The sequence below is a fragment of the Momordica charantia genome, assembly GCF_013281855.1.
Source record: "Momordica charantia cultivar OHB3-1 chromosome 8 unlocalized genomic scaffold, Mcharantia_2.0 BLBB01000008.1, whole genome shotgun sequence".
Taxonomy (NCBI): Eukaryota; Viridiplantae; Streptophyta; class Magnoliopsida; order Cucurbitales; family Cucurbitaceae; genus Momordica; species Momordica charantia.
In genome coordinates this window covers 11,604,402-11,632,075 of record NW_028275166.1, presented here as the reverse complement: position 1 = coordinate 11,632,075, position 27,674 = coordinate 11,604,402, and the positions used below count along the sequence as shown (strand labels likewise).

At 32.1% G+C, this 27,674-nt stretch overlaps 2 protein-coding genes and 1 pseudogene across 2 annotated transcripts; 2 read left to right on the top strand and 1 right to left on the bottom strand.

The window, feature by feature from the left end:
* Nucleotides 1-2,283: 2,283 nt before the first annotated feature.
* On the top strand, nt 2,284-4,308 carry LOC148209512 (serine/threonine-protein phosphatase 7 long form homolog; annotated as a pseudogene).
* Nucleotides 4,309-10,197: 5,889 nt separating this feature from the next.
* On the top strand, nt 10,198-12,904 carry PDE329 (calcium homeostasis regulator). The gene is made up of 3 exons (XM_022303227.2): nt 10,198-10,599; nt 11,604-11,768; nt 12,470-12,904. The coding sequence occupies exons 1-3, from the start codon at nt 10,234-10,236 to the stop codon at nt 12,788-12,790; spliced, it is 852 nt and encodes a 283-aa protein (XP_022158919.1). The 5' UTR covers nt 10,198-10,233; the 3' UTR covers nt 12,791-12,904.
* Nucleotides 12,905-14,019: 1,115 nt separating this feature from the next.
* On the bottom strand, nt 14,020-18,629 carry FDH (formate dehydrogenase). Its single transcript, XM_022303229.2, has 6 exons — nt 18,392-18,629; nt 17,605-17,776; nt 15,643-16,183; nt 15,394-15,518; nt 14,881-14,993; nt 14,020-14,390 (listed from the first exon to the last, which is right to left on the bottom strand). The coding sequence occupies exons 1-6, from the start codon at nt 18,479-18,481 to the stop codon at nt 14,277-14,279; spliced, it is 1,155 nt and encodes a 384-aa protein (XP_022158921.1). The 5' UTR covers nt 18,482-18,629; the 3' UTR covers nt 14,020-14,276.
* Nucleotides 18,630-27,674: the final 9,045 nt, after the last annotated feature.

Genomic DNA, 27,674 nt, shown 5'->3' with positions numbered 1-27,674 from the left:
AGTCAGTTGTACCTTCAACGACTAATTTAGATGAAGATATAGACTTAACTGCTGATAATAGGTTTATAGAACTCAGGACAGCGACAGATGATGAGTTTGATGAATTGGAACTCGATGGTGAACATGAGCTCCCTTCTCAAACATTTGACATGGACAGTGTTAACAGTATTGCAGAACACGAGTCCATGTTGCGACCAGTGACAGTTGAAACTGATATGTTGTACAAGGGGTTCATGTGTAATGATAAAAGAACTATACAAACATATCGTCAAACGTTTTGCTGTAAAGAGTCACCATCCTTACGAAGTTGTAGAGTCGACACCATCTATATGGACAGTTAGATGTAAGAAGTGGCAAGATGGATGCAATTGGCGACTTCGTGCGATTCTTAAGAAAAGTACTAACTTATGGGAGATTACAAAGTACGTGGACCAACATTCCTGCATATATTCAGAATTTAATCAAAGCCATTGTCAATTGGATTCAAATATGATAAGTAGAGAATTTTGTGATGCAGTGAGAGCTAATCCTTCTATGAGTATTGCGACACTTCAAGATCTGATCAAGGAAAAATTTGAATATCATGTTCCTTATGGGAGGGTCTGGGAAGGAAAAACAAAAGCTTTGGCTCGTATTTTTGGTAACTGTGATGAGTCATATCAACTTTTGCCAAAGTAGATGTACATGCTGAAACACACTAATCCAGGAACAATCGTTGAATGGAAAATTAGAAACTATGGACAACCGGGTCATGGCATTCTTCATTCTGTATTTTGGTCATTCGGTCCTTGCATTGCAGCCTTTCAGGAGTTTCGCCCCGTGCTTCAAATAGATGGTACTCACATTTACGGAAAGTATAAGGGGAAGCTATTGATTGCAACATCAGTCGATTCAAATGGACATTTGTTACCTCTTGCGTTTGCCATTGTAGACGAAGAGAGTCGTCAGACCTGTGGATGGTTTTTAAAAAACCTAAGAAAAGTTGTTACGCATGAAGAGATATGTTTAATTTCAGATCGACATGGTGGTATTATCTCTACGGTTAATAATCCAGACAATGGTTGGACCGGACCTAAATCGCATCACAGATTATGTCTACGACATGTTTCTAGCAACTTCAACAAAAAATACAATTGTAAAGAGTTGAAAGATTCGGTATATCGTGCCGGTGCTCAATTCCAAATTCGAAAGTATAACAAGGAGGTGGAAAATATTAAATTACTGAATAGTTCTTGTATGAATTTCTTCCGCAACATTGGGATTGAGAAGTGGACCCTATCACATGATGGTGGATATAGATATGGGCGGGCGACAACCAATCTTTCCGAATGCATAAATGGGGTGCTGAAAGGAGCTCGGATGTTACCTATCACTGCCTTGGTAGAACTTACGTTCTACCGATGCGTAAAATATTTCGAGAAGCGGAGGGAGGAGACAAGAGATGCTTTAAGTAGAAACGAAAAATACACCCGGTATTTTTTAATGCGTTGTTTACTATCCTTGCATTATGTCAATGTTGTTAACTTACATTATCAAGCTTAATAGGTATGCTTACGATAAGCTTGTTAGATGGGTCGTGAGATCCAGCAAACACACTGTAGTCAGTTATGATCGAGTCGTAGGTGTGTTTCATGTGAAAGCAAGGCTTCACTATTACAATTCGAAAGGAGGGAACACACAAATAGTGAGAATTACTACCGAAGAACGTATATGTACATGCAACAAGTGGCAAACGTATGGCATGCCATGTTCTCATGTAATGGCAGATTGTTCACACTTAAACTTTAACTACGAGGACTACATTGAGGAGCCTTACAAGCTTTCAAGGTATGCTGAGTCTTACGCTCCTCAATTTCAACCAATCCCGAATGAAGATTATTGGATCGCTCACCCAAACTTACCTATATTGCACCCTGATCCAACATTATTGAGATTGCCTGGACGACCAAGGAGCTCGCGTATTCATAACGAGATGGATTGGAGAGAACCAAGTGTTCAACAGAGATGCGGGCTTTGTAATCAACTTGGTCACAATCGAAGAAGTTGTCCCTCGAGACGACGGAAAGCACCTTCTTAGATGTTGATGTAATTGAAAACTTTAGTCTGAATCATTTATGTTAGTTTAATTGTCGATGTGATTGTACTCTGTGTTAGTTTAATTGTCGATGTAATTGAAAACTCTATGTAATTGTACCTTTAGTTTAATTGATACTCTGTGTTGTGACTATTGTTTTAAAATTTATATTTGATTTTCCAACTAATGATTATCTATTGTATTAGATTATGGAATTAAACCCAGGTCCTATCGATCGATCTGTATTGTATGACCAAACTCAACATCGATCAGAGTTAGTTTGGCAAGGTCAGTGTAACGAGGAGTTGCACTGCATACGTAGAGAGGCGGTATTTGATCGTACCATCCCATTGCATCCTTTAATTGAATCTGCATTACGCGCTTCTGGATTTTACGAATTCGCCAGATTGGGATTCATCCAATTAGATTGGCATTTTATTACTGCGCTTGTGGAACGGTGGAGGCCAGAGACTCATACATTCCACATGCGTGATGGAGAGTGTACTATCACTCTACAAGATGTAGCGGTGCAGCTTGGGTTACCAGTAGATGGCGAGCCTGTTATTGGTCGCGTTGATTATGATTGGAGAGCACCTGTTAAGCATTACTTGGGGTGACTCCAGGTGCTGCGCACATCATAGCCTCTAGGCTGAGTCTACCTTGGCTAGCTTCCCAATTTCGTAATCTAGTCGACGATGCTGATGAGGAAACCATTGCCAGATACGCTCGTGCCTATATTATGCAGCTTATCGGTGGTAGTCTATTCGCCGATAAGTCTAACAACTTGGTGTATTTAATGTTTCTCCCGTTATTAGCCGATTTCGAGATAGCTGGACGTTTCAGTTGGGGTGGAGCATGTTTGGCGTGGTTGTATCGAAATCTGTGCAAAGCGTGTCGCTCTGACTCTTGTGACATTGCTGGTCCAATTATACTTCTACAAGTATGGGCTTGGGATCGATTCCCCACGATGGCTCCACAGCGTCGTCACATCTCATATCACGATCTCGTGGGTCGACCATTAGCTGCCCGGTACGTCGATATAAATATTGTCCTATTTTTCTCTTAAAATTTTTTTACGCATTCAATTGTTGTACTAACCTATAATATTATTGTAGATGGAGAGATCAATTTTATGTTACAGAAGTATCTACACATGTTTTGATCCAGTACAGATACATGTTGGACCTCTTGCCACCAGGCTCGGTACGTTTTTTAAATGTTATAATGTAAAAATATATATTGATTTATAATTAATTACACGATTTTTTATTACAATTTCAGATGATCTGGAAGCCATATGATAAGGAATTTGACAACCTACCCGACTTCTGTGTCAATGGACATAACATCTGGTGCACTGTAAGTCCACTCATATGCTTTCATATTGTGGAGTGGCATCATCCTGATAGAGTTACAAGACAATTTGGTATGAAACAAACAATTCCAGAGGTGTCATGCTGGGATAAGAGGATACATGACATCGACATTCGAGATAGCACCTGGCAGGATCAGATTGCACATTTTGTGGCGAGGTGGAACATACGTAGCCAATTTCTTGTTATCAATCCTCCAGTCGACGACGACGGTACTTGTGATCCAGGATACATGAGCTGGTATACGATAATCACCAGACGATATATAACTCGAGAAGGAACAGCATTTGGTGCTACGGTACAATCTTTTATTTCGTTATAACAATTATTCAAATTAATAAATACATATCCATTAATTTTTTTTATGTAGGCTGCGTGTTTCGAGCAAATCAGTATTCTCTCGTCATCAGACGAAATTAATAGGTTGTGCAATGTTGGCGGAGGCATCTTCAGAGCCTTCATCAAATGTACAAAGTACCTACTCCTGCTCGTGGCCCTAGGCGTAGAGGACGACGTCAAGTAGATCAAGATGCTCCAGTAGGATTTGACGATCTCGTACCTGAAGTTATCTATCATAGGGTTGAAGACATTCCACCATTTACACAGACACAGGATGATGCTAGTCCGTCCACGCCTATGGTCATGATACCGACTCCTGGTACTAGTCAGTATCACACACCATCTTTGCCACTGCAGTATGGCTATGGAGGGGGCCATAGACGTGGACGTGGAGAGCATGGACAATACTTCAACCCTACGGAAGATCGAAACCCTACAGAGAGTCAAGAGACACCAGCGGCACCACTAATTCGTCGTCAGCCACATTGTAACCGGCGACGTCCCCATTGTGGAACGGATTAGATCGATAGACTGTAAATTGACGGACTACAAACATTGTTCTCTTATTTATAATATTAATTTCCAATTTTGAACTAACATGGATAACTTCATGATTATATAAGAAAATCATAAAATCATGATTTTTGTTTACACAGCATAATATAGTTAATAATAAAACTTATTTTAAAAATATAGTTAATAATATATTTGAGGGGATTTTTTAATTAATATAGTTAATAATAACTAGAGATTAAAAGTGAATTTTCAGTTAATAAATAAATAAATATACCTAATTTGTATTTTATTTAAAAATACTTAAAACCCTAAACAAAAAATAATGTGGTCGTCTCTTCAACTAAAAAATAAATAAATAACTTTTTACTTTAAAATAAAACTTTTTACTCCACAACTTTATAGAGGCCTGCTCAAAACTTTTATATTAAAAAACAAAGCCTTTTACTATTTTTACTTTAAAATAAAACTTTTTACTACTTTACTTTAAAATAAAACTTTTATTTTTTTTTCAAAAAAAAAAGATGTGCAGAAAAAAAAAAGCATAAGATTAGGCTAAGTCTTGGTTTCTCTCTCTCTATTTTTTTTTGTAATTTTTTTATAACTAGAATTACAATTTGTTTACACAAAATTTAAAAAAGTAATATTTTAAATCGACTTCCATGTAAACAATATATACTACTCTTTACAATAGTTTTTTTTTTTCACTTCTCTAATGGTGTGTGTATATATATACTCTTGTAGTGTTTACTTTTATAATTTTCACTTATGTAACTTGAATATCACAGTTATGCTTAAGTAATAATTTACACTGCATTTTAGTTCATTTTTAATATGAAGTTTTAACTTTACTTATCTCCCTACTCGTTAAACTCTCATCTTAAAAAATCCAACACCTCAAATTTGTATAGAAATAAATTGTTAAAAAATCTAGAATCAAATGAAACATTACAAATATAATATTTTGGTAAAACTGAAAATGAAAATAAAAAAATAATTATTATTATTTGAATAACAAGCCATAAAGAACAGGACTCACAAATCTTGTTCAAAAAATAAAAAAAGAGACTCACTAATCTAATTGTAGACTAAGAATAACATTTTGAACTAAAAAGAAAAAAAAAACTAAAAACATTTGAGTCTTTAAACTTCGCATCGTTCTTTCGTGGTGGAGAGTTGAATCTTGTTAGGTTCCTTCGTAGTGTTTTCTTCATCTTTTGAACCCCATACCGAGTAATATGCATATAGAACTAGTTGGAGAAGACATGAAATTGCTCCAACACCATTGCTTATCTGCAAGGTTTTTATAAATTAAAATATTGGTCAAATTAAAAGCTTCTAGGGCCTGATATCGAGAAGAAATGCCTAACTTTCCAACTTATGGATAGAAAAATCTACGAAATATCGATGGAAGAATACTAAAAAGGCAAAAAGAAATTCGAAAAAATAAAAATGTAAGGCTTCTTATTGATACATTGTTATGGTTTCTAACTTGGTAAACACTAGAAAGGAGTGAAAAAGAATATGTTTTTTCATTATTGCAAAAATTTGTATTAGGAGTAGGGAGGAGAATACACATACCAGCATATAGATATCAAATTTGATGACGGCGTAAGCTGTCCAGATGCAACCATTGAGAAAGTTGGCTAATGAAAGTGTAAACGGCATATACTTGACACTCTTTGTCACTATCACCTTTTTCTGTAGAAATTAAGGAGTAGATTTTAATGTTTGTTTTTATTATAACATTATAATCATCTACAAGAGGGCGATACTTACCATGATGGTTAGAGGAGAAACATACATCATGATGTTGAATACGTCACAGATCAACATGGTCGTCCACCCTCCACTTTTTTAAAACTACTGTACTTTTAAAAAAAGTTTCCAAACATACCATATTTTAAACGATTTTAATTAAAATACAATATTTTTAAAATAACTTTTATTATTAACATTATTAATAAAAAAACACCCGATTTTTCAATCGACTTGAACTTGTCCCCTCGCTCGTTGCCGGTGGTCATCAAAAAAGCTCCTCTCCAAATTTCCCCCTCCATTTTCCATTTTCTGTAAACCCCGGCGAACGATCCTCTCCAATTTTTAGACCTTGGCGAACGGTCCTACACACCCCGGTGATTTTTCGATCGGCTTTGAACCCCCCTCCCCCTCTGATTTTTGATCCACGTTGAACCCGCCCCCTCCATTCTCGCACGTCACTGGTGGTCATCTGAAAAGGTCGTCGTTGCTGTCTGTAAGCCTCTCAACTCCCTCATATTTTTGTTTTTTTTTTCTTTCAATTTCTCCTTCATATTTTTAGTGAAGTTTCTCTGTTTTTATTTTTGTAAAAGTAGTGGATTATTTTGATATGTTGGATTGACAAAATCAAGCTTCTGTTCCTGTGGTTGCTGAAACTTGATACCTGATATTTTTGTTACTTAGAAGTAGAATAATTTTTTCTTCCGTCTAAATCACTATGAAATTAGCAGAAAGTTCTTCATGGGACTTCCATCAATTATTAAAGTTTCAGTCATTAAGGCTTCAGTCGTACAGCATAATAGATATATAGGTCTGAACATATCAATAGCAGAACAAGACTCTTGTCTTGAAGGATTATGTCGATGAGATACTAAAGTAATCATGCAACTTCGAAAGACATAGATTATTGTTAATTATGTAACCAAACGTTTTGAAATGTTTTTTTTAATGTATTAAGAAGACTTTTCACCATTCCATAATCCATATCGAGCCAAGTAACAAGCAGGTTATTAATTTCAATTGTGCAAGAATGTGTATCTATTCCATGATGAAACTTTTTCTTTGCGATATCCAGTTTTCTTTGACATTTTCTCTTATTGCGTAATATACTATTAAGAAGTATTTTAAGCCTTAATTACTGCATTTGATTTTGTTTTCTTTTTCTTTCCCTTATTGTTTGTATTTTTTGTTTAATCTTGTATGATAGATTGTATTTTGGAGTGTAAATGGGTAGGTTTTGGACAAAAATACGATGCGAATGGAAAATGAGTGAATCGAATGAAAATTGTTGGTAATTTAGGTATTGTCTAATAAATACCATTTTGTTTTTTGGTTTTGTGTTTTTAATTTTTTTTAAATTGAGCTTTATTTTTAAATCTATATCTATTTTTTGTTTTTATTTTCTAAAAATTATACATGGAAAATGAATTTAACTTTTATCACAAAGTTTATATAACTTTATAACGAATTCCTACGGGATTGAACTTTACAAGTTCGTCAATATTAATTGTTATTTGGTTTGAAAAATATACTTGGAGAATGAATAAGGATTGGACTAAGTAGCTAGAACGAGGTCCGAAGCTTTTACTAAAAACAATGAAAACACACTCAAATGTTGACGATGGTGGTAATGCGCGTGTGGGCTTTAGTTTTGGCTTACCTCACACCAAGTTTATAAGTTGAATACACAGGTCATGCTTATAAACCAACCTCCCAAATGTTATACTTCCAATGTGGGACAAAATAATATTTGTCATTCCCAACATATATTAACTTAATCATAGATCAAGTTCTAGTTCCAATTATAATGAAATTAATTAAATTAGAACTAAAGTTTAAATAATAGATAACTCAACCTAAACCTTAAGCAAAATAATAACGCAAAAAAAAATATTAAGGACAAACTAATATCAATTTTATATGGTTGGTTCACCAAATATGGCTATGTCCCGTTCTTTGCAATTATTACAGGTTCTACTAAAATGTCAAGTAGAATTTTTCAATAATATACCATCGTTCCATAATGGTGTCTCTCAATTTTTCACCAAAGAAAATGCTCATAGATCACTCGACAAGCTTCTTAAAACTCTTTAATATAATAGATCCTACAGAAAAACTCTTCTTGCTATCTCTCAAAAGAATCACTCACAGCTCGAAGGGAGAAATAATGAAGAAGTATACAAAAATAGGTTTGTGCTTTTTATTCTCTTAGCCCAACAATGAAGTCCTCGACTTCATTTTCCTTTATCATTAATTGAGACTCTCATTCATATAGTATATCACTCATAGACTAAATAAGTCTATCAATGATATATACTATATTCCTGGTAGATTATCATTGATAAATTTATATTAATAATCATTCTATCACTTATATATACCAAAGAATTTGTATAAGTGGCAAAACAATTCCAATTAATTGCAAATATACCAATAACATTCTAGATTTTAAAATTAAAAAATAATAATAATAACATAAGCTCTTACTCACTAAAAATATTAAAATAGCTTCGAAAGGTCTATCCGTCTATTAATAAGAGACTATATCACTAATTATAGTCTATCGATGATATGTTATACCACTTATTAAGAGTCCATTAATAATATATTATATCACTAATAGATAATCTGTGATAGTCTCATATCAATTATTATAGACAGGTGATAGATGGATAAACATATAAGTAATATACACCAGAGTAAAAATAAAATTATATAAAAATGTCTTAATAGAGATATGAAATTAAAAATATATATATTTGCAAAATCGTAATCATGTTATTATATTTGAAAATATGTCGATATGAATTAGAGTTTTGTCCTTTATTGTTTAAATTAAACTTAAAATAATATTTATCTTATATAAATAAAACCAATCACATCATATTAAAAAAAAATTTAAGTCAACCTAAACATAACTCAACTAATTAAAATTTATATTTTCGATAGAGAGTTGGAGGTTCAAATTCACGCTCTACATATTTTTTAACAAAAGCCTCATTTACTTCAAAAGAATGAGAATCAAATATTTCATTTCTTTGATGGTATTTACTCAATTGTAGATTAAAATCAATGAACGGGATCATCTCAAACTTTGTAACTATTTCTACATGTGTAATCTCATTCATTTTCTACAAGCTTATCATTATCGTTTCTTACTCTATGGACCCCACATCTTTGTTATAATTACTTTAAACTTTTACCTCTTCTCATTTATTAACGAGACCTATAACTTTTAATTAATTATTTTACAATTTATTATTATTTTTATTTATAGTACTAATAGTTTTTATTCTAACATAAATTTATACAACTTTTATTATAGTTTATGTAATTTTATATAGAATAATACAAATTTCTATTTAATTTTTTAATTTTAAATTTTGCTTTGTTATTATTAATTAATATCAATAAATGGGTCAAAATAGATTTCATTATTATTAAATGTTAGAATAATAAAATTTAATAATATTTTATATTAAATGATGGTTTTTATAATAAAAAATTATTTTAAATGTTGTAATTTATTTTAATTATTTATTATGGGTTAATATTACATAAATTCTTTTAATAAAAAAATATTTACTATCATATTAATGAAATAAATTAAAATTTATTGTTATTTTAGTTTGAAAAAATTAGTACAATAATGTAATTATAATTAGTTAGAAATCAGAAAATTGTATATATAGTAATTGTTATATATCTAATTCTTATTCCGTAACTATACCATTTTAGTAAACATATTTTTTATTGCTTTAGAAAACAACAAATAACATTTCCATTTTGATCCCATTCCTATCCCTTGTAAGTAAACGAGACTTAAAAAGAATCAAATCTTAAAAATGAAAAGTGAAAATTTGAGGTTCATTTGTTAATATTCTTGTTTCTTATTTCAACTCCATTCAGGTAACTGCTTATTTTTTAATACAAAAGAATGTACAATAAATAAAATCGATGTTTGGTGATAATTTGTTGTTTCTTATTCTCTGATTTTTAAATTGAAAAAAAGTAAAAGTTTTATAAAAAAAATTAATTTTCTGATTAAATATTCAAAATTGAACAGTGAATTGGGCCTGGTTGACGCCCAATAATAGAGTTCGAATCCGAAATCGGATAACATATATAAAGGAGAGGTCAGAATTGGGAATCCAGCAGCAGAGCCACTCGAAAACCATGTCCCTGTCCTCTACTTCCACTTCATCTTCTTTCCGCCCAAATCTCAATTCCATTTCCATTCCCAAGCCCAGAACCTGCTTCCTCTGTAATCCGATTCCGACTTCTCCGGCGATTCTCCTCCTCCGCCGCCGCCGAGCCTTGTCCGTGAGATCGTACATGGAGAATCCGAATTCTCTGTCCGGATTCGCGAACAAGGTCATCGGTTCTCTCCCGGTGGTCGGCCTGATCGCCAGGATTCTCAGCGACGAAGGCGGCGTCGGCACCGACATTATCGATTTCGCCGAGTTTCGGAGACGAGTTGGGAAGAAATGTACGGTCATGGATTCTAGGGCTTTCTACGAATTTCAAAACAGAAGAGGCAAGGTTAGTGTGTAACTGTATATATATATGTAGAGATTTTTAATTAATTACTTTCTTTAGCAAATCACTTTTTTTTTTAAATGTTATGGTGTTTAATTGAAACCTCTTCTTTCTACTGTGGAAGAATTATTAATTTATTTGGAGTTTAGAGTGTATTTATTATAGTTTTTTCTAAGTGGTTTTAAATAGTTAACACTGATTGGATAAAAATTTTCTATTATTAGTTTTTTCCAATACTATTTTAATATTTGGTTTCTATCCTTTTTAACTGGGGTGAACTATTTAAAATTATTTCTCAAACTTTAAGAATTAAAAGGTGTTCGTTTTGCAACTTCATGGACCATGTAAACATCAAATTCAAGCTCGAGTCAAAAGTCTACATTTCACTATTTCAGACCAAATAGACAGTATCTATATTTTTACGGTGAGATTGATATCTTGATTGATCCCAATTTTTAAAATTTGAGTTAAAAAAATCAGCTACACAAGCCCTCCTGTCAGGGAAAAAAAAAACCCCTAAGGCGAACCCTTTTCTAAGTAGAGTTAATGGTGGAAGTTAAAAAGATTTAAAATCAAATCTTATGAAGTCTTAAATTTTCATTTGGTCTCGTTTTTTTTATTATTATTATTTATTTTAATCTAGGTACTTTTTTCGTTTTGGTCCCTATACTTAAAAAGAAAATATCAAGTCTCTTTATTTTATTTTTTATCTCATTTTTTAGTCACAATTTCAAACACTACTTTTAATATATTTCTTAAAATGTAGTGATTTCTAGCTTTTTTGTTGAATCTGTGTTAAAATTTTGCAATCAAAAACCAAAATGGACCACTTTGAAAGTACAGAGACAAAAACAGACGTTTAGAAAGTAAAATGAAAAGTCGAATGTATAAGGACTAAAATGGAACCAAAATAAATGTTTTGAAAATATTTTGATCAAACAGCACCAAAATAATATGTTGTTTTAATTCAATCATAAGATTTTGAAGTGAAGTTTTGGTAATTGTAGGCAGGAGAGCCATTGTATGTTCTATTGTGCTGTTGGCTGGCAGCTGTGGGAGCTGGTTTGCTTAAAACAGAGGAGATTTTGGAGGGAGTGGCAAGGCTCAGGATTTCAGATGATATTGAATTTGAAGAGGAGACTTTCCTTTCCATGATGAATGAGGCTAGAGAGGTTGGCTAATCTTGCTCTTACATCATCTTTTTTTATATTTGTTTCGAATTCTATTTTTCATCCGAAATTTTTACATTTATTTTTAGTTAAACCACACGTTTAGTCTCTGAATTTTTAATATATAATTAATGTCTGAACTTTAAAAAGTATCTAATGCGTTGTGTTAATGGGTTTGTAGATTTTTTTAAAAAATGTCTGATAGGTCAAGACTATTCAACAAGAAAAAAAAAGAAGAAAGCTTAGAGACCTATTAGACGAGATTGAAAGTGATGAAAGTTCTTAGACTAAACTTGTAATTCAACCTTTGTCTTATTTTAGTTTTTGAACTTTTAAAATATATATTTTAATCTCAAAAAATGATCATTTTGATCGTCATCATTGTCATTGCTCTACCGTCAACTTTCTCATTGTCTTTTCCTTATTGTTGGTCTATAATCAACCCTAATTAGTATTTTAATACATATTTGAATCCACGTTATTCGTTTGTTAAACAATCGATAGCAGTAATAATCGAAATTATTTAATTATTTATTTTTAAAAATTCACGGACTAAAGTGAATATTTCAAAAGTTCACGATCAGAATAGAATGAACATGTAATTCAACGATCAAAATGAGATTTAAACTTTTGCATTCTTCTAATGAAAGCTATAAGCACCGTAGTCATCTTACACCAACTAACAATATACATTCTTCTTCCAGAGACGAGGAAAAGTAAAAGCTGCTACTCCAAACATCCCGATGCAGGTCCGAGTCGAGAAAGCTCTCGACGCTATCTATGTCTGTTCGTTCGGGAGAGATCCGATAGAGGAAGACGATGAGAAACTGATAGTAATTATGCTAAGTGCTGTGTTTCCATCGGTTGGGCAAACTGAGATTCAAAGGATTGTGAAAGAGAAGGCAGTTAGAATTGCTGAAGGCAAAGACAGTGCCATTGTTCCTGAGCCGAAGCCTTTGTCAAAAGAAGCCATTTTGCTGCAAATGAAGGACCTCCAATTCCTCCAAGAGAAGAGTGAGACTTAATAATGATGATTATATTGAGTTGCATAATTTGTAAGAATTGAATTTTCTGCTGCACGGTTCTCTTGTCTAGAAAATATTGCCTGTTAATTACGATATCAATATGGTTCTAGATTAGAGTAGTGAGTTCGGGTAAAATCGAGTTGATATAATTTGCTCATAAAGCTAAAATGTTCGATTAAATTATGTTATGGTCAAGGTTTTAAATGTCGATGTCTTAATTTTATGGAAATGTCGATAAAAATATTGATGTTGGATAAATATTTTTTAAAAAATCTTTAAATCAATAAATAAGTCTTTCATTTGTTATAGGTAGAATCAGAGTCTGCCACATGGTCCTTTCATCTAAAAAAATAATGTTTGGACCTCACACTAAACAAGCTAAGACCAAGGAAGGCCAGACATGATTCATACATAACCAGCTCAACATCGACCTAGGTGCACGGATGTAGAATCCACTAGCTATTAGTTATAGAGCACCAACCAAAAATGGTAGAATAACACTGCTCAAAGTTCCCCTATGAAAACGGGATTCATTCTTTAGAGAGGGATGCAATTCTACATAATCTTACTAAGCTCAACTCGACACCGATTTAAACTAACTCATGTGGCAGAGTTGCACACCGATATAAACTTTCACTCTAGTTGACTACCTTAATGAGTTTAGAAGCCTACCTATCACCTCAATTAGAATTCGACATCAACAACATCCTTTTTTAATAAATTGAAAATTCTTATGATATTATTTTTATGTTACAATTTTTTATACGACATAATAGAAATTTTATATTAGAAATGTCAATTAAAATACCAACTATGTCTTTAGATATTTAATACCCAATATGAATGGGAAGTAGATCCATTACATTATTAATAGTCGTATTTGCTTGGAACAAGTGTAACTTGAAACTCAAAATAGAACCATCATTGATTAAGTCAATTTAGATAGCTCTTGTTGTTTTATCAATACTACAAGTCGAGATGAAATCTTTTCAACGTTGAATTTTTAATACATCCTCTCAAAATCATAGTTCTTTAGGCTCATATTATATTCATAGATCTCATCCCAAAATTTATCGGCCATAAGAGAAGTAGCTCATATTTACTATAGAACATTTTTCTTTTCAATGGAGAATCCTTACCAGTTTTCTACCAAATGAGTGAAATCTTGGTCGATTTTGTTGGTTTTCAATCTTTTTCATTGGGAATTCATTCAATTCGATGAATACAACTTTTGGATGGAAAAGTAAGAAGCTCTCATTCATCCTCATACATTCCATTTTACATGGAATTACATTACATTACGTCTGATTACCAACAAAGACTCACAAGAAACTGATTTAAGGAAACAAGTTAAGCAACTCCGATCCCATGGAAGCCAACTTTTATTTTGGAAACTATTTTTATTTTTGACTAAAATGGCAAAAGGGGGAGGGAGCTAAATCCAAATTCCAAGCCAAAGCCAGAGAAGCATCAGAGAGAGAACTATTTATCGGTACTGAGGTGCGAGTTCTCCTTCCTTCACGATGTAGTTCTGAGCGGGAAATTCTTCTCCTTTGAAATACCTCTCAAGCATGTCCTTCACTCCCGCAGCATATCGCAACTGCCATCCAATGCATGAACTCAGATAAAATTTTACCTTCTAACTTTTTATATATAAAATAAAATACCTCTTTCAAGATCACTGGAAAAAGCATATAAAACGTTCTTGGCTGGTTATGGTCTCAATTTTTTTTTCCGAGTACAACATGTGGGGGTGGGGGATCGAGCTCACAACCTCTTGATTGGAGATATATGTCAATTACCACTGAACTATGCTTGCTTTGGCCGATCATGGTCTCAATTTTACCCCTACCGCTTTAGACGTTTCAATTTTACCCTTCATCTTTTAATTTGTTTTATAAGATTGGGGTAAAATTGAAACTAAAAACCACTTTAGGATCATTCTATGTAATTCATTTCTTTTATTTTTTGCCCCTAATATACGTTTTAAACCAGCTACATAATCTAAAGCCATTTTGGTATAATTTATTAGCCTATTTTATATACATTCTTCTAGATTTAAAACAATTGCTCTTATTTTGAAACTATACCTGAGCATCAATGGTGGTACCAGAAATATGAGGTGTCATAGCTTGGTTTGGCATGTAACGCCATGGATGGTCTTTTGGAGCTGGTTGTGGGTTCCACACATCACCACTGTAACCTGCATATTCAGAATTCTTTGAAGTATTAGCCAACAATGCAATTGGTTCGAGTTTCTTTTACTTCACTTAATGGATCCATAGTAACTCATAATGATTTTATTGAATGGTTACAATTTCAGTCTCTATATTCTGCTACTTGTGATGTTTTGATCTCATACTTCCACACCAAACTTTTGCAAACATATCAATTTAGTCTCTTAATGTCAATTATCTGATTATATAATACTAGAAAGTAAAATATCGCCAACAAAAGCTAAATGAACACCTTGATATGTTATATGATTACATGTAGGAAGCTGACAAGACATGGCGATAGCGCCACTTCAGCTTTCCGATGTACGTGACAGATCAAGGTGTTATATCCAGACACATTAGTATGGAATTTTATTCTTAAATTACCTCCAATATGTCCGCTGTTACAAGCGTCAACAACTGCTTGGGTGTCCATGATTGCTCCTCGAGCATTGTTGACAATCAGCACTCCCTTCTTGCACTTGGCAATTCTCTCTTTGTTAAATAGTCCCCTGCAGCAGCGAAGCAGAATCAATTTCCATTAGTATGAAGAATCCAAGCTTCCAATTTAGAGTATTATTCAAAGTTTTTCTTATGTTTATCATCTCAATTTACAGTCTAAAGTTGAAGCAATACCTTGTCTTGTCAGTTAGAGGAGTGTTGATGACAAGTACATCACATTTTGGTAGCATTGCATCCAGGTCCTCTTCAAACTGCGCTCCTATCTGCTTCTCAAGTTCAGGATCGATCTTGAGTCGGTCGTGGTAGAGGAGATTGCAGTTGAAAGGTTTCAACCTTTGAAGTAAGAGTTTGCCGATTCGCCCAGCGCCTACGGTCCCAACTGTCTTCCCCTCGAGATCGTAAGCCCTATGAGCAATTCCAGCGACATTCCATTCGCCATTAATAACCTGGTGGTGTCCTGGTAGGAAATTCCTGACAAGAATGAGAATTCTCATTAGCTCGTCCTCTGCAACTGAAACCACATTGCTTCCAGTAACCTCTGCAACTGTTAGTCCAGCAGCAGCAGCAGCATTGAGGTCAACATGATCAGATCCAATTCCAGCAGTGAGAAGCAACTGCAAGTTTTTGGCCTTTTTGATCCTTTCAGCAGTTACATAGGCAGGATGGAAGGGGGTGCTTATGAGAACATGGAGATCTGGAATATGCTTTTCAAGCTCTGAAACAAGGATGCAGAAAACCACATGACTTCAATCAGAACACAGATAATATGTGATTAATCACCTGCAATATATATTTTGTAGGGATTTAAAATATTTTTATGTTCTAAACTAATTTGATATCATGCATAGATCATTTGATACTGTCATGTTAAAATAAGTAATATGCCAAAAAATATATTTATAACTTAAATCATGGTAATGTTCATTAATTTAAGTTAATTTCTAGTTATGTGTTTAGAATGGTAATGATTTAGGTCCCGTTTAAAACTATTTTATTTTTTTGAATGCATGTAAACACTACTTTTCTCTATTATCTACTTTCTAAAAACATTTTTAAAATGTATGCCAAATTTTGAAAACTATTTTTTTAAAACTTGTTTTTATTTTTAAAATTTGGATAAGGATTCAAATTTGTTAAAAGAAGTAAAAAAATTGAGAGGAATCTAATCTTTAAAAATAGAAAACTAAAAACCAATCTATTAGAAAACGAGGCCTTAAATTTTGACTTTTGATCATATTATCAAGATTTTCCATATTAAGGCTTACCTAACGTCTCTTAGTGGTCAAATAACTCTATTAAGAACAAAATATTATCAGGCACTAAATTGATTGTTTAGCATACTCCAAAAATTGGATATTTTTTAGTCTATACAATTTTCTGACATGAGCATAATTGAAATATATATTCATTTTAAAGTTCAAATCCCACTCCAGAGTTGTGGTACTCGTAAAAAAAAGAAATTACATTCAATTTTGTTAGTTTTATTTGGGAAACATCTTGTCAAATAAGTATAGAGAAGAAAAATATTCGGAGAAGGAATTTTCTGATTTTTGATTACGCTCTCATTTCAGATGGAAGGGAGAGAGGACTAAATTTAGAAAGCAAACAAATCAGGTGAACCCTAAATTTAGAAAGAAAACAAGTCTAAGTGAAGATCTTCTACACTAAGTTGTCATAAAGATATATACATGTTGAGCTAAATAATATGACCCAAGAGAATTTGAATTTTGAGAAGAATCTGCAGATAGTTGAAAACGGCAGCCCCTGACGCGGACTCCATAAAAGGTATTACACTTCAATTATTTGAAATTGAACAGTTGAGTGACAAAGTCCAACTAGCAATCATGTAATGCTTTTTTAGTAAAAAGAAAATTAAAGTGAAAACATATCTAAAATATTGACTACTAAAGTTGAAATGAAAAGTTCAAATTTAAAATATTATCTTTAGAATACGAAGCCCAATTAAAAACTTCTATATCTAAAATATTTTAATGTCTTCGTTTTATCTCATTTCAGCTTGCAAACGAGAATTTTCCTACTCTGGCCCCGAATGTTCTTTGAATCTAACCAAGATCACAGGCCATTTCCAAAGTAGAAAATTCATGCACATCGGGTAAGTATTTGTCTAATGCGTACCAGAATCGAGTCCTTCCTTGTCATCGGTAACAATATACTGATGACCTTGCGATTCCAACCACTCGCGAATGCCCAAGGCTCCCTCCACACATCCCACGAAATTAGGGTTCAGAGCAGCATACTCATTCGCCTTGTAAAACACTCCGACGATCTTCTTGCTCCCTGGAGAAGCCTGCTCAAAACGAAAGCCATTAATTAATTCACTTAAGATGATATTCACAAATCACGACAGCAACTCCAATTATCCATAAATCCTCCCTCCAGCTCACAATCAAACAGAGACATAAAGTAGGCTTTCCAGTTCTATGAATCTATCTTTACGATCGGGGACTCGAGCAGATTACAAATCACAAAAAGCAATTTCAGTTATCCATTAATCCTTCATCCAGCTCCCAATCAAACTCGATATCACACAGAGACAAATTAGGACTCCTGTTGTAGCAATCCATCTTAATAATGATCGGAGACTAAAAAAAACTAACAGATCTCAAAAGAAACTTCAATAATCCATAATCCTTCCTCCAGCTCCCCAATCAAACTCATAAATCACACAGAAATACGAATAAGTAGGTTTCCTATTGTAGCAATCAATCTTAATTAACCAAGAATAGGGGAAAAATCAAGAATCTAAGAACGAGAGAAGAGGAGTCCGCATGCGAGGGATTAAGGAGAAATCCGCAACTTCTGCTACTCCTCCACAGAGGAAGAGGAAGAAGAAGAAGTTCGAACTTCGTAATGAACATGAAAATCAAATTGGTTTAGCATCAAAGAGAGAACAGGGGCTCACATGGAGATGGCGGACCAGAGACGATGATTGCGAGGTTGCAGAGGAAGAAAGAGCTCGAACTGCCGTGGTAGCTGCCTGCTTCATCGCCATTGTCGCCTTCTGATTCTCTCTGAAAAAGCTTTATTGTGAATGATGGTGATGAATTACGAGTTTCACGGTTCGCAGCGCTGTATTTATAGTTGGCGAAGTCCCATTGGAAGACGAAGCGCTCTTTGCTTTCTTTTTCAGTTCTGTTCTCTCCGGAGACTGCCTTTGTTCTGCACGCCGCCACGTCGGTGTTCTCTTTCTTTGCTTTTATTCATTCAATATTCAAATATTGCTTTTTTCTTTTTTACAGTGTTTTGATTCTACTTTTTCTCTCATATTTTGTTCACGTGGGTTAAGAAATACTTTCCACCTCCGTATTTAGTATTATTGTTGAACATTGATATATAACCATTTAGTTTTTATAGTTAAAAAATTTGTAAGAAAAATCCGTAAAAAATCTCATCAAAATTAGATGTCGATTTTTATCACATAACAATTTAGTCTTTTAATTTATAAATACAGATCCTTATCGATTTATTGATCTAAATATATATAAAAAAAAACTAACAAATATTTTCACGATATGGACTAGATTGTTACAAACTTTATACTAGGACTAAATTGTTACAAAAATTCATTGACTAAATCGTTACTTCAATGAAAGTAAAGGGACAAAGGTGTTTTTTTATTTGACTTTTTAAGTTTAATATTTTGGTTTATGTACTTTAAACTTTTGTTCATTTGGTCATTTTAATACTTGTGGTTTAAAAACCTTTGTTGTGATCTTAGTGACTAATTCGGTCCACATTTGCAAAATTTTAATACAAAATTTATAGACAATAGAGAAATCCTTTAATACAATTTTATGGCTATGTCTCAATAAATTTAGTGAGTGAATTGTCAAAATTGTGATCGAAAGAAATGAGATAAAAATAAGAATGAAGGGACCAAAAAATCCGTTAATATAAATATATAGCTACACTTCATTAAATTACCGTTTTCACTGTCCGGATTATGCAACTGGCCGAGCAGCATACTAAGATCATCTCGAGTTACTATATCCTCGGAGCTGACCCTTTGAGCAAGACTTTGTGTTACGTCTAACTAGGTGTATCGACCACAAGTAAGGGAATCCAAATACGACTCCAAAATGATAGAAGCCTTTAAGCACAAAGTATCCACAGAATCCATTGGATGCGCCTGTGGCAGGTTGACTTCAGCCAAAAAGTTCAGAATTTGTGGCTGGGTCGGGATGTGGTTAGTGAGTGAGAATCGTCACGTTAAAACTATGATTTGAAAGAAATGAGATAACAATGAAAATGAATAAACCAAAATTGTCAAAATACAAGAACAAAATGGTACATAAACTGAAATGAAAAAAAAAAAGTTAGAAAATAAAATTACATGGACCAAAATAGTATTTAAACTATTTTTTTTATAAAGTTTTGATTAATTTCATATTTAGTCACAGTTTTAATTTAGTTTTTATAGTTTTAAAATTTTAAATTTAATCTCCAAGGGTTGAGCTTATTTTTAATTTTCTTTATAGGATTTAGGTTTAGCTTCTATGAATTTTTTTTTTTAGAAAAAAAATTAATTCCTATGATTTTAAAAGTTTTAAGGTGATTTCTACTTTATTTAAGGATTTATGGCCGAGTAAAAAGTAGAAAGAAAATATGTAGATCTTATATATGGATGGTAAAGCACACTTTAGGGATGACTTCGTGAGACTTACCATTATACTTGTAAGAAATAAAGACGGCAAAAGTATCTAGCTATGAGTAGATTGGAATTATTCAAAATGATTTTGACAGTTCAAGTAAAGATGTGATGGTTAAAAGATTATTATATATAGATGTGGTTAAAGCAAATTGTTTATCTTAATAATTATAGATCACTCAAATTTTATACTAACAATTATAGTTTTACGTGAAAATAGTCTAAGTCATAACTAAACAAACGAATCGTATAGATTTTATAGGCGAACTTGAATGTAGCATGATAAAGTTTTGTAGTGAAAATTTTGTCTTTCGTTGTCAGGTTGACGAGATCTTATTGTATGATTTAGATATTTATACGGTGGGTCCGACTTGGTAGACTTGGTGGCAAAAAATTAAGAGACCCTATTACGTGTAGTGTTTAAACTAGAGTGAAGGTAAAAGTTTTTATGGAGAGAAGCAAAATTTTACTTTCTAACTTTATAAAAAGAAAAAAAAAATTGATGGAAGTAAATTAGAGATAAAATTAAAATCTTTTAACTTTTTCAATAATTTTTTTAAGAGATAATGTCTTCTGGTAGGATTTTTTTTATAATATCGATTTTACTTTTATTTATTACATTTACTCTTATTATAGTTTTTTTTTTTTTGTAATTTAAAAGATTCGTATAAAAAATATTTTTTCCTATGATTTACCATTATTATTAATTTAAAAAAATCCAATTTTGATATTTCCGTGCAATTAACCATTGTCATTGTAACGAAAATTTTTTATTACATTGGAGCTAACCACTGTCCTTGTCAAAAAAAAAATTATTTCCCACTTTCGATGTAATGGTTTATGGTTGAACCACGGACATCCAAAAGACAAAAATGTAAATAGTGCAAGGCAACCACCGAACATTTTAGATTTCTGTATGTATGTTTTGGAAAATATACCTACGATTTAATGATATTATGAAGTATAACATCAAAAGTTTTCGGCAGCAACAAAAAGCAACAGAGTTGGATTGTATCTTGCAATTTGATTTTTAATAATAGATATAAAATATATCCAGATATAATCTTTAACTATTGAAGTCCTAATCTCATATAAACTTATATAGTGTGATATATATTATATCCGTATATAACCATTAACCTATTCTATCAATTTAGACACCCTAGCACATGCTTCATTATTATGAATTGCTCTTATTAACATTAACCTAGCAAATGCAATCAAATACAATTACAAAATAAACCTATATGATAAATATAAAATATATCCGATTATTGAGTTATTATAACTACCAAAATGGTACTTAGTTGTGGATATATATTATATCTGCATGTTCGGGATAAGGGGACAGCTCGAACGGTCGACGGACGACCGACGACGAAGAAGAAGTTACGGCCTGCTATGGGTTTCCGGTCGGCGACTAAAGATACACGGTCGACGACCAAACCTCGTCATAAACGGACGAAAACAATGGACAGGCGGTCGGAGACGAAGGAGAAGCTAGAACGGTGTGCTTTTACAACGAATAAGAAGCTTGAACGGACGGAAACAATGGTGGAAGGAACAGTTCGTGGAAGGAAACCAAACGGAAGAAGAAAGGTCGGAAGGAGGTTTTTGAAAATTTGGAATAATGGAGGATTTTGTGGATTTGAGTAGTATTTTGGGATTTGGTAATTTTTATTTTTTGAAAGAATAATTAGACAAAAATTAAGAGATTTAAAATGTAAACTTCCAAATAACCAATTTTGGATTTTCAAAAATAATTAATATTTAGATGTAGGTACAAAATGATATAATGGTAAATTTATGGTAGGTGTCATCTTAAATTGAGTTGTTTCATGACAAAATTAAATTTTGTACATTAAATTCTTTTATATAATTATAATCTCTAAATAGACTATCAATATATTAACCTTTTTTTAATCTAAAACAAATCAAGAGATGGGCATTCTTCATCAGTTTCGCCCCTATATCCAAATTGTGTTTGGTGTCAAGTAGGTGGCTGGGACCCTTGGGCTTGTAATACGAGGAAGATATATAATGACCATTGAGGCCTACAATATAATGTGCTATCATATGTTAAACTAAGGATAAAGTTTTTGAGCTATGTTTAGCAATGACGCGTAGGGCATGTGTTTTTAACGAACAAATATAACGTAGATAGGTTGTATTTTAAAGATCTTATTAGTTGTAAGATGTCCCAAGTGATTGGCCAAAAATAGCGCATACAAAGTTAGCGATGTAAAGTATATCATCGAGAAAAAAAAAAACAAATGAAAATGGGAAAATGTATGGAAATATAATTTCGTTTCAATAAAAAATGGGCAAAAACTAACTTAGAGCTCCAATCTCTGGATTCAAACCCGTGTATTATTAAACTAAAAATTAGTGCAAACATATAGGTTTATAAAAAGTTATGCAAAGTTAAAATATTTGATAGACGTTAGTTTTGCAAAAGTTTTTATATTAGAAAGCATATTATTTTTTGAGAAAAAAATGAAAAAAAACAACTCGTTGAAATTGAACTAGTAAATAGAAGTCGTAGGCTAAAGTATAATTATCTTCAATCATTCCTGATCATAGATTAGTATTATTTTTTATAGGAGCGATGTCAAAAAACAACTTGATTTTTGTATTTTTAGTTTTGCTTTAACTTCGGTCTCGTGTTTTCAAAACGTCGATTTTAATCATTATACTTTTAGTTTTGGTTCATTTTTTAGTTCCATAGTTTCAAAATATATTTTTTCTATCCCTGTACTTTTAAAAACGACGAATTTAGTCTATCAATTTACATTATTATCTCATTTATTTGATCAAAATTTTAACTCGACGCTCAATTCACTAAATTTTTTAAAATGTGATCGTAAATTTGAATTAAATGGTTTCTCTTATGTATAATTTTTTTGTTAAAATATTAACTAAAATAGTCACATTTTAAAAGTCTAGGGACTAATCCATATGTTTTGAAACTACAAAAATTAAAGAAGATAAATGAAATATATGGACATTTCGAAAATTCATTGATTAAAATAAATCAAACTGAAATTACACTGTAAAAATAGTATTTAAATCTTATTTATTTTTGTATAAAACCGAGTATTTTTTATTATTAGTACAGCAAAATGAGTATTATTTGTTGGTTATAAACTTATAACAATAAGTTGAATTTAAAATATGACGCCAAAATTATGAATCCCATTGGTTGACGCCGATTGACCGTGACGTGCACCTCCCAAAGGGATAAGGAACAAAACTAAAATAAAATCTTATCTTATACAACTAACACGCACACTCTCTCTCTAATTATTTGGTCCTATAAAGTTTTTATCATTTTGAGCTATTCTTTCTCTCTAATTATATGCCCCTATATATTTTAATACGATTTAATTAGCATACTAAAATAAATATTTAAATACTATTTTCATACATTTAAAATTTCTATTTTAATTCATATAATTTCAACTCTTGTTTCGTACGTGTACTTTCGAAACGTCTATTTTGATTTTTGTACTTTTAAAAAGTGACTATTTGATTATTTATTTTTATTAAATTTCATTTTCTCTATCATAAGTTTAGCATGATTCATCACTCATCAAATTTCTTGGAATTTGATCATAAATTTGTATTAATGGATTTCTATGGTGTATAAAAGTAAGTATGGACTAAATTGATTGCGTTTTAAAAATACATTATCAAAATGAATGTTTTGAAAATACAGTGGCTAAAATGAACAAAAGTAGAAAGTATATAGATTAAAATTAACGTTTTTTAAATTACATAAACCAAAATTAACCTTAATGACGGTAAAAAAAATTACTGAGTATAAATATGATGAATCCATAATCGACCACGTTAAAGATCAAATTTGTTGTAGGGTCAGCTAATTGTTATAAGTAAGTTTTCACGTCAATTGTCACATCGTTCATAATTCTACCACTTCAATTCTTCGTTGAAATATTAACAGATGTTTGTTTAAAGAATATTTTAAAACGTTTATGAAATGTCATGGGTAGTATTAAGACTTTTGAAATGATAGAAGTATTTTTGAAATAAAGGGTGATATTCATAGGTATTTTGTGTAATATAGTTTTTCAAATATAATATATATTGTTGATGCATGATTCTGCCAAACTATTGCGTATCAGCCACGTAGCGACTGGGACGAGTGAGGTGCGACCTTCAGGCAAGAAAGACCTACAAAATGAGCAAACACTCCGACACTCAAGTTAGTACAGGCGCAAACTACAGTAAGTCGTTCTTGAACTAAAATTGAGTTATGAGGTGAAGTGTCCTTTTTATAGATTGGGGGAACAAGGCCGTTACAACCGCTCCGACTGGCGGTTGTACTTGTCAGGCCTCCAGATCGATTATTGTCGGATCTAAGATCGGAATCCTCAAGTCGGTTGGGAGATGTTTCGGCTCTCAACTCGATAGTGGGTCATATTGGTACATACCCTTAGCTAGCTTAGTTTACCACTTTCGATTAATTCAAATTGATGCAGTTTGACCTCCACCGTATATATTTTCTTATTGTGCTCAAGCCTTTAAAATATAGTATTGAGTTTTAACTTTTACAAGAAAACATAGCGTAATTCAAATCAGATTTAAACTCGAATTTAATATAAAACGCATCTAACAAATCAAATTTATGTTCTATTTAAGTACGTCTTAAATTTATGATATAATTTCTTTATTTGTTAGGGTAAAGGAAAATAATTAATTTGCATTTTTATACAATTAATTTAATATTTGAGTCAGCTTTTTTCTTAAATGATTGACTGAGAATTGACGTGACGATACACAACGTCTCATCTGCATCCATTTCCTTAAATATTGATTGTTTTCAAAAATATCCTTTTCCCAAAAAAAAAAAATTATAAAATAATCTTAATTCATGAAATACATTTTAAAAAAACAGTGTGACTTGTACCGATTCAATGTAGTTATCAAAGTATTAAATATCAGTTGATATGTCGACGTTTTTATCGATATTTTTATGTATTTATAGGTTCGATATTAACAGGAGAGATATATGCACAAGATTAATATTAATTATTCTTTAGAAAGGTTAAGACAATTTCTTTGTAATTAAAATTCTTTATGATCTTTTTATTCTTATAACTTCTCCAGAAATATCCATCAATATTTTCATAAAATTGAGACATAACATTTTCACCAAGTCGACATTTAAAATCTTAATTGTCAACGTATACGAGATTATTTTTTCAAAAATTTATGAAGGGTAAAATAACTTCAAATATAATTCTCGAGGAAAAAAAATAATAACTTCAATTATTTTCTTATTTTATTTTGAGATATCAACTTTTAAATGTTGTATATAAAAATTTTCAAACTTTGAAACTTTTTTACTTCAAATATAATAATTAATCGAGTAAATGAAAAAGAGTATTAATGTTAAATTTATGTAATATTAATCCACATAAATATAATTAAAATATCTTATTCATTCTCTTATATTCAGATATTCAAATTCCAATATCTGCCCTCATTAAAAAGAAATTTATTATACGTTTATAACAACTAAAATATTGTTTCTATATGAAAGTTAAGAATTAAAATTGAATATTTGAAAATCTAGAAAGTAAAACGAATCCACTCTAGAAACAACCATTTCAAAATATTTTCACTAGAATTTTATTTTTATATAAAAATAAATTAAAGACAATTCCAAAACATATTTGCAGGAGTCGTGTCGGCGTACAGTAAATGTCGAGCTCAAAGTTCAATTTTGACACGCCGATTTGTCGTTTTGAGGGTGCGGGAGAGTTGTCGTGGGCCCACATCTGACGTGGCGTGTTCGCTTCATCTTCTCGTTAAGGTGTGGCCTGATGGAGTGCCCATCTGGTGTGATCTAGGTGGACCCACAACCCAACACAATCTTTCCAACATGGCAACTACTCGGAAAAATAATTCATAGGAAATTGGGATAGTGGTTTTTCACATATTTCAAATGTCAAATATAGTCATTAAAAGTGTGAATCTTTTGGGTTAAGCTCAACTAGGGTGATAAAGGGTTCGTCGTTGATTCAGCGTTGAAAGCGATACTGAAATTGACATGGTCGGTTTCTAAAAATAAAAACCATATTTTTTTAATATATTGCTAGCGTCGATCGATTGGTTTCGATGTAAACAATGGAGATTGAGAGAAAACACGAGGGAGGCGTGTCGGGAGAGATGAGAGAGACAGACGGTGTCTAAGCTCTCCAATTGTCTACTTGTCTCCCAAATTAGCCAAAAAGTCAAACTACCAAAAAACTTCAATCCAAACTTCTCCCCCTCGGGCGGCTGCAAAACTCTATTTTTATAAAAAAAAAAAAATTGTTGCAGCAACGCCATAACGCTATACACAAGGTCATGACGCTACACCATTCAAAAAACGCGAAATTTAAACTTCGGAGCGCCACAGCGCTCTAGGCTAGCGCCATGGCGCTATCTCATGAGGTTTTTGGATTCAAACATTGTTGTTATTCTATCTTGGTCACTTAATTGATTCCAATTTTTCTCTCATTTTGATCGAAATATGTCTTGTTTCCTTCCGATACTTTATTTCTGCAAAAATATCTTATGTGCTTAATTTTGTCATGAAAAAACGAAAAATAACAAATAATTTCAATTTAAATCTCATGAAATGTAGCTCACAAAGTGTGCTATCACAGTGTAGCAAGGGAGATAGAGTGTAAAGAAGAATGGAGTAAAATTGGAAACCTGAGCTGGAGATAATAGATTTTAATAGGGTAGGATAGTTATTAAAATATAAAATAATAAAAATAAAAGGTCGATGCCGGATAGCAAGCAATTTCAAGAAACCAATCGCTTGTCAGTTGAATAGATTTTTTGATGGATCGAAGGTCAAGTCGACCTGACTGTTCGTTCAAAGCAGTTCCTCTGATATCATATTAAATTATCAATCAATCTAAAAACTTAATTCTGACATATTATTATAAAATTAATATTTTTATAGATACCTTAGCAAATACTCTATGACGTAAAGGAAAAGTGGTAATCTATAATTATATATAAAAGTACGGTGTGGACGGGACGAATCTATGAAGGGATCGGGGGCATGCCCCCCGGATTTTAATAAAATATTATATAGTAAATATTACATTGTGTGTCCTTTAGTAAAATATTACAGTGTCTCATTGTTGTTACACCTTTGATTGGTCTGGTGAAGGCATTCATAAAAAAAAAGAACAAAAGAAAAAGAAAAATGAAAAAGAAAAAAGAGTTGGCAGGTTTCTTCCATGTCGACATTACTTTTTCTCGTTTGATTCTTTGCTAAATAATTGCTAATAGGAAGGATGCGAGTAGACAAAAAAGTAATATCTCTGCAAAATATGGAAAAAACTTCTTGTTCTCTCAACTATATTTTCACAAATCATTCATTCACATCATTGACATATATATTCTTCAAAAAAAAAAAGTTTTCATATCATGGGTAGATTATAAAAATTAAAGTATCATGCATTGTGCATTCATAATCACATTCCATTGTCAAAACAAAATTAGTATCATG

Coding starts and splice junctions, on each gene's coding strand:
- FDH (XM_022303229.2), bottom strand. CDS start 18,481: ATGGCGATGAAGCAGGCAGCTACCACGGCAGTTCGAGCTCTTTCTTCC. Junction 17,777..18,391: donor CTCTGGTCCGCCATCTCCAT/GTGAGCCCCTGT, acceptor CGTTTTGAGCAG/GCTTCTCCAGGGAGCAAGAA. Junction 15,519..15,642: donor CCTCTAACTGACAAGACAAG/GTATTGCTTCAA, acceptor TCGCTGCTGCAG/GGGACTATTTAACAAAGAGA.
- PDE329 (XM_022303227.2), top strand. CDS start 10,234: ATGTCCCTGTCCTCTACTTCCACTTCATCTTCTTTCCGCCCAAATCTC. Junction 10,600..11,603: donor TTCAAAACAGAAGAGGCAAG/GTTAGTGTGTAA, acceptor TGGTAATTGTAG/GCAGGAGAGCCATTGTATGT. Junction 11,769..12,469: donor TGATGAATGAGGCTAGAGAG/GTTGGCTAATCT, acceptor TTCTTCTTCCAG/AGACGAGGAAAAGTAAAAGC.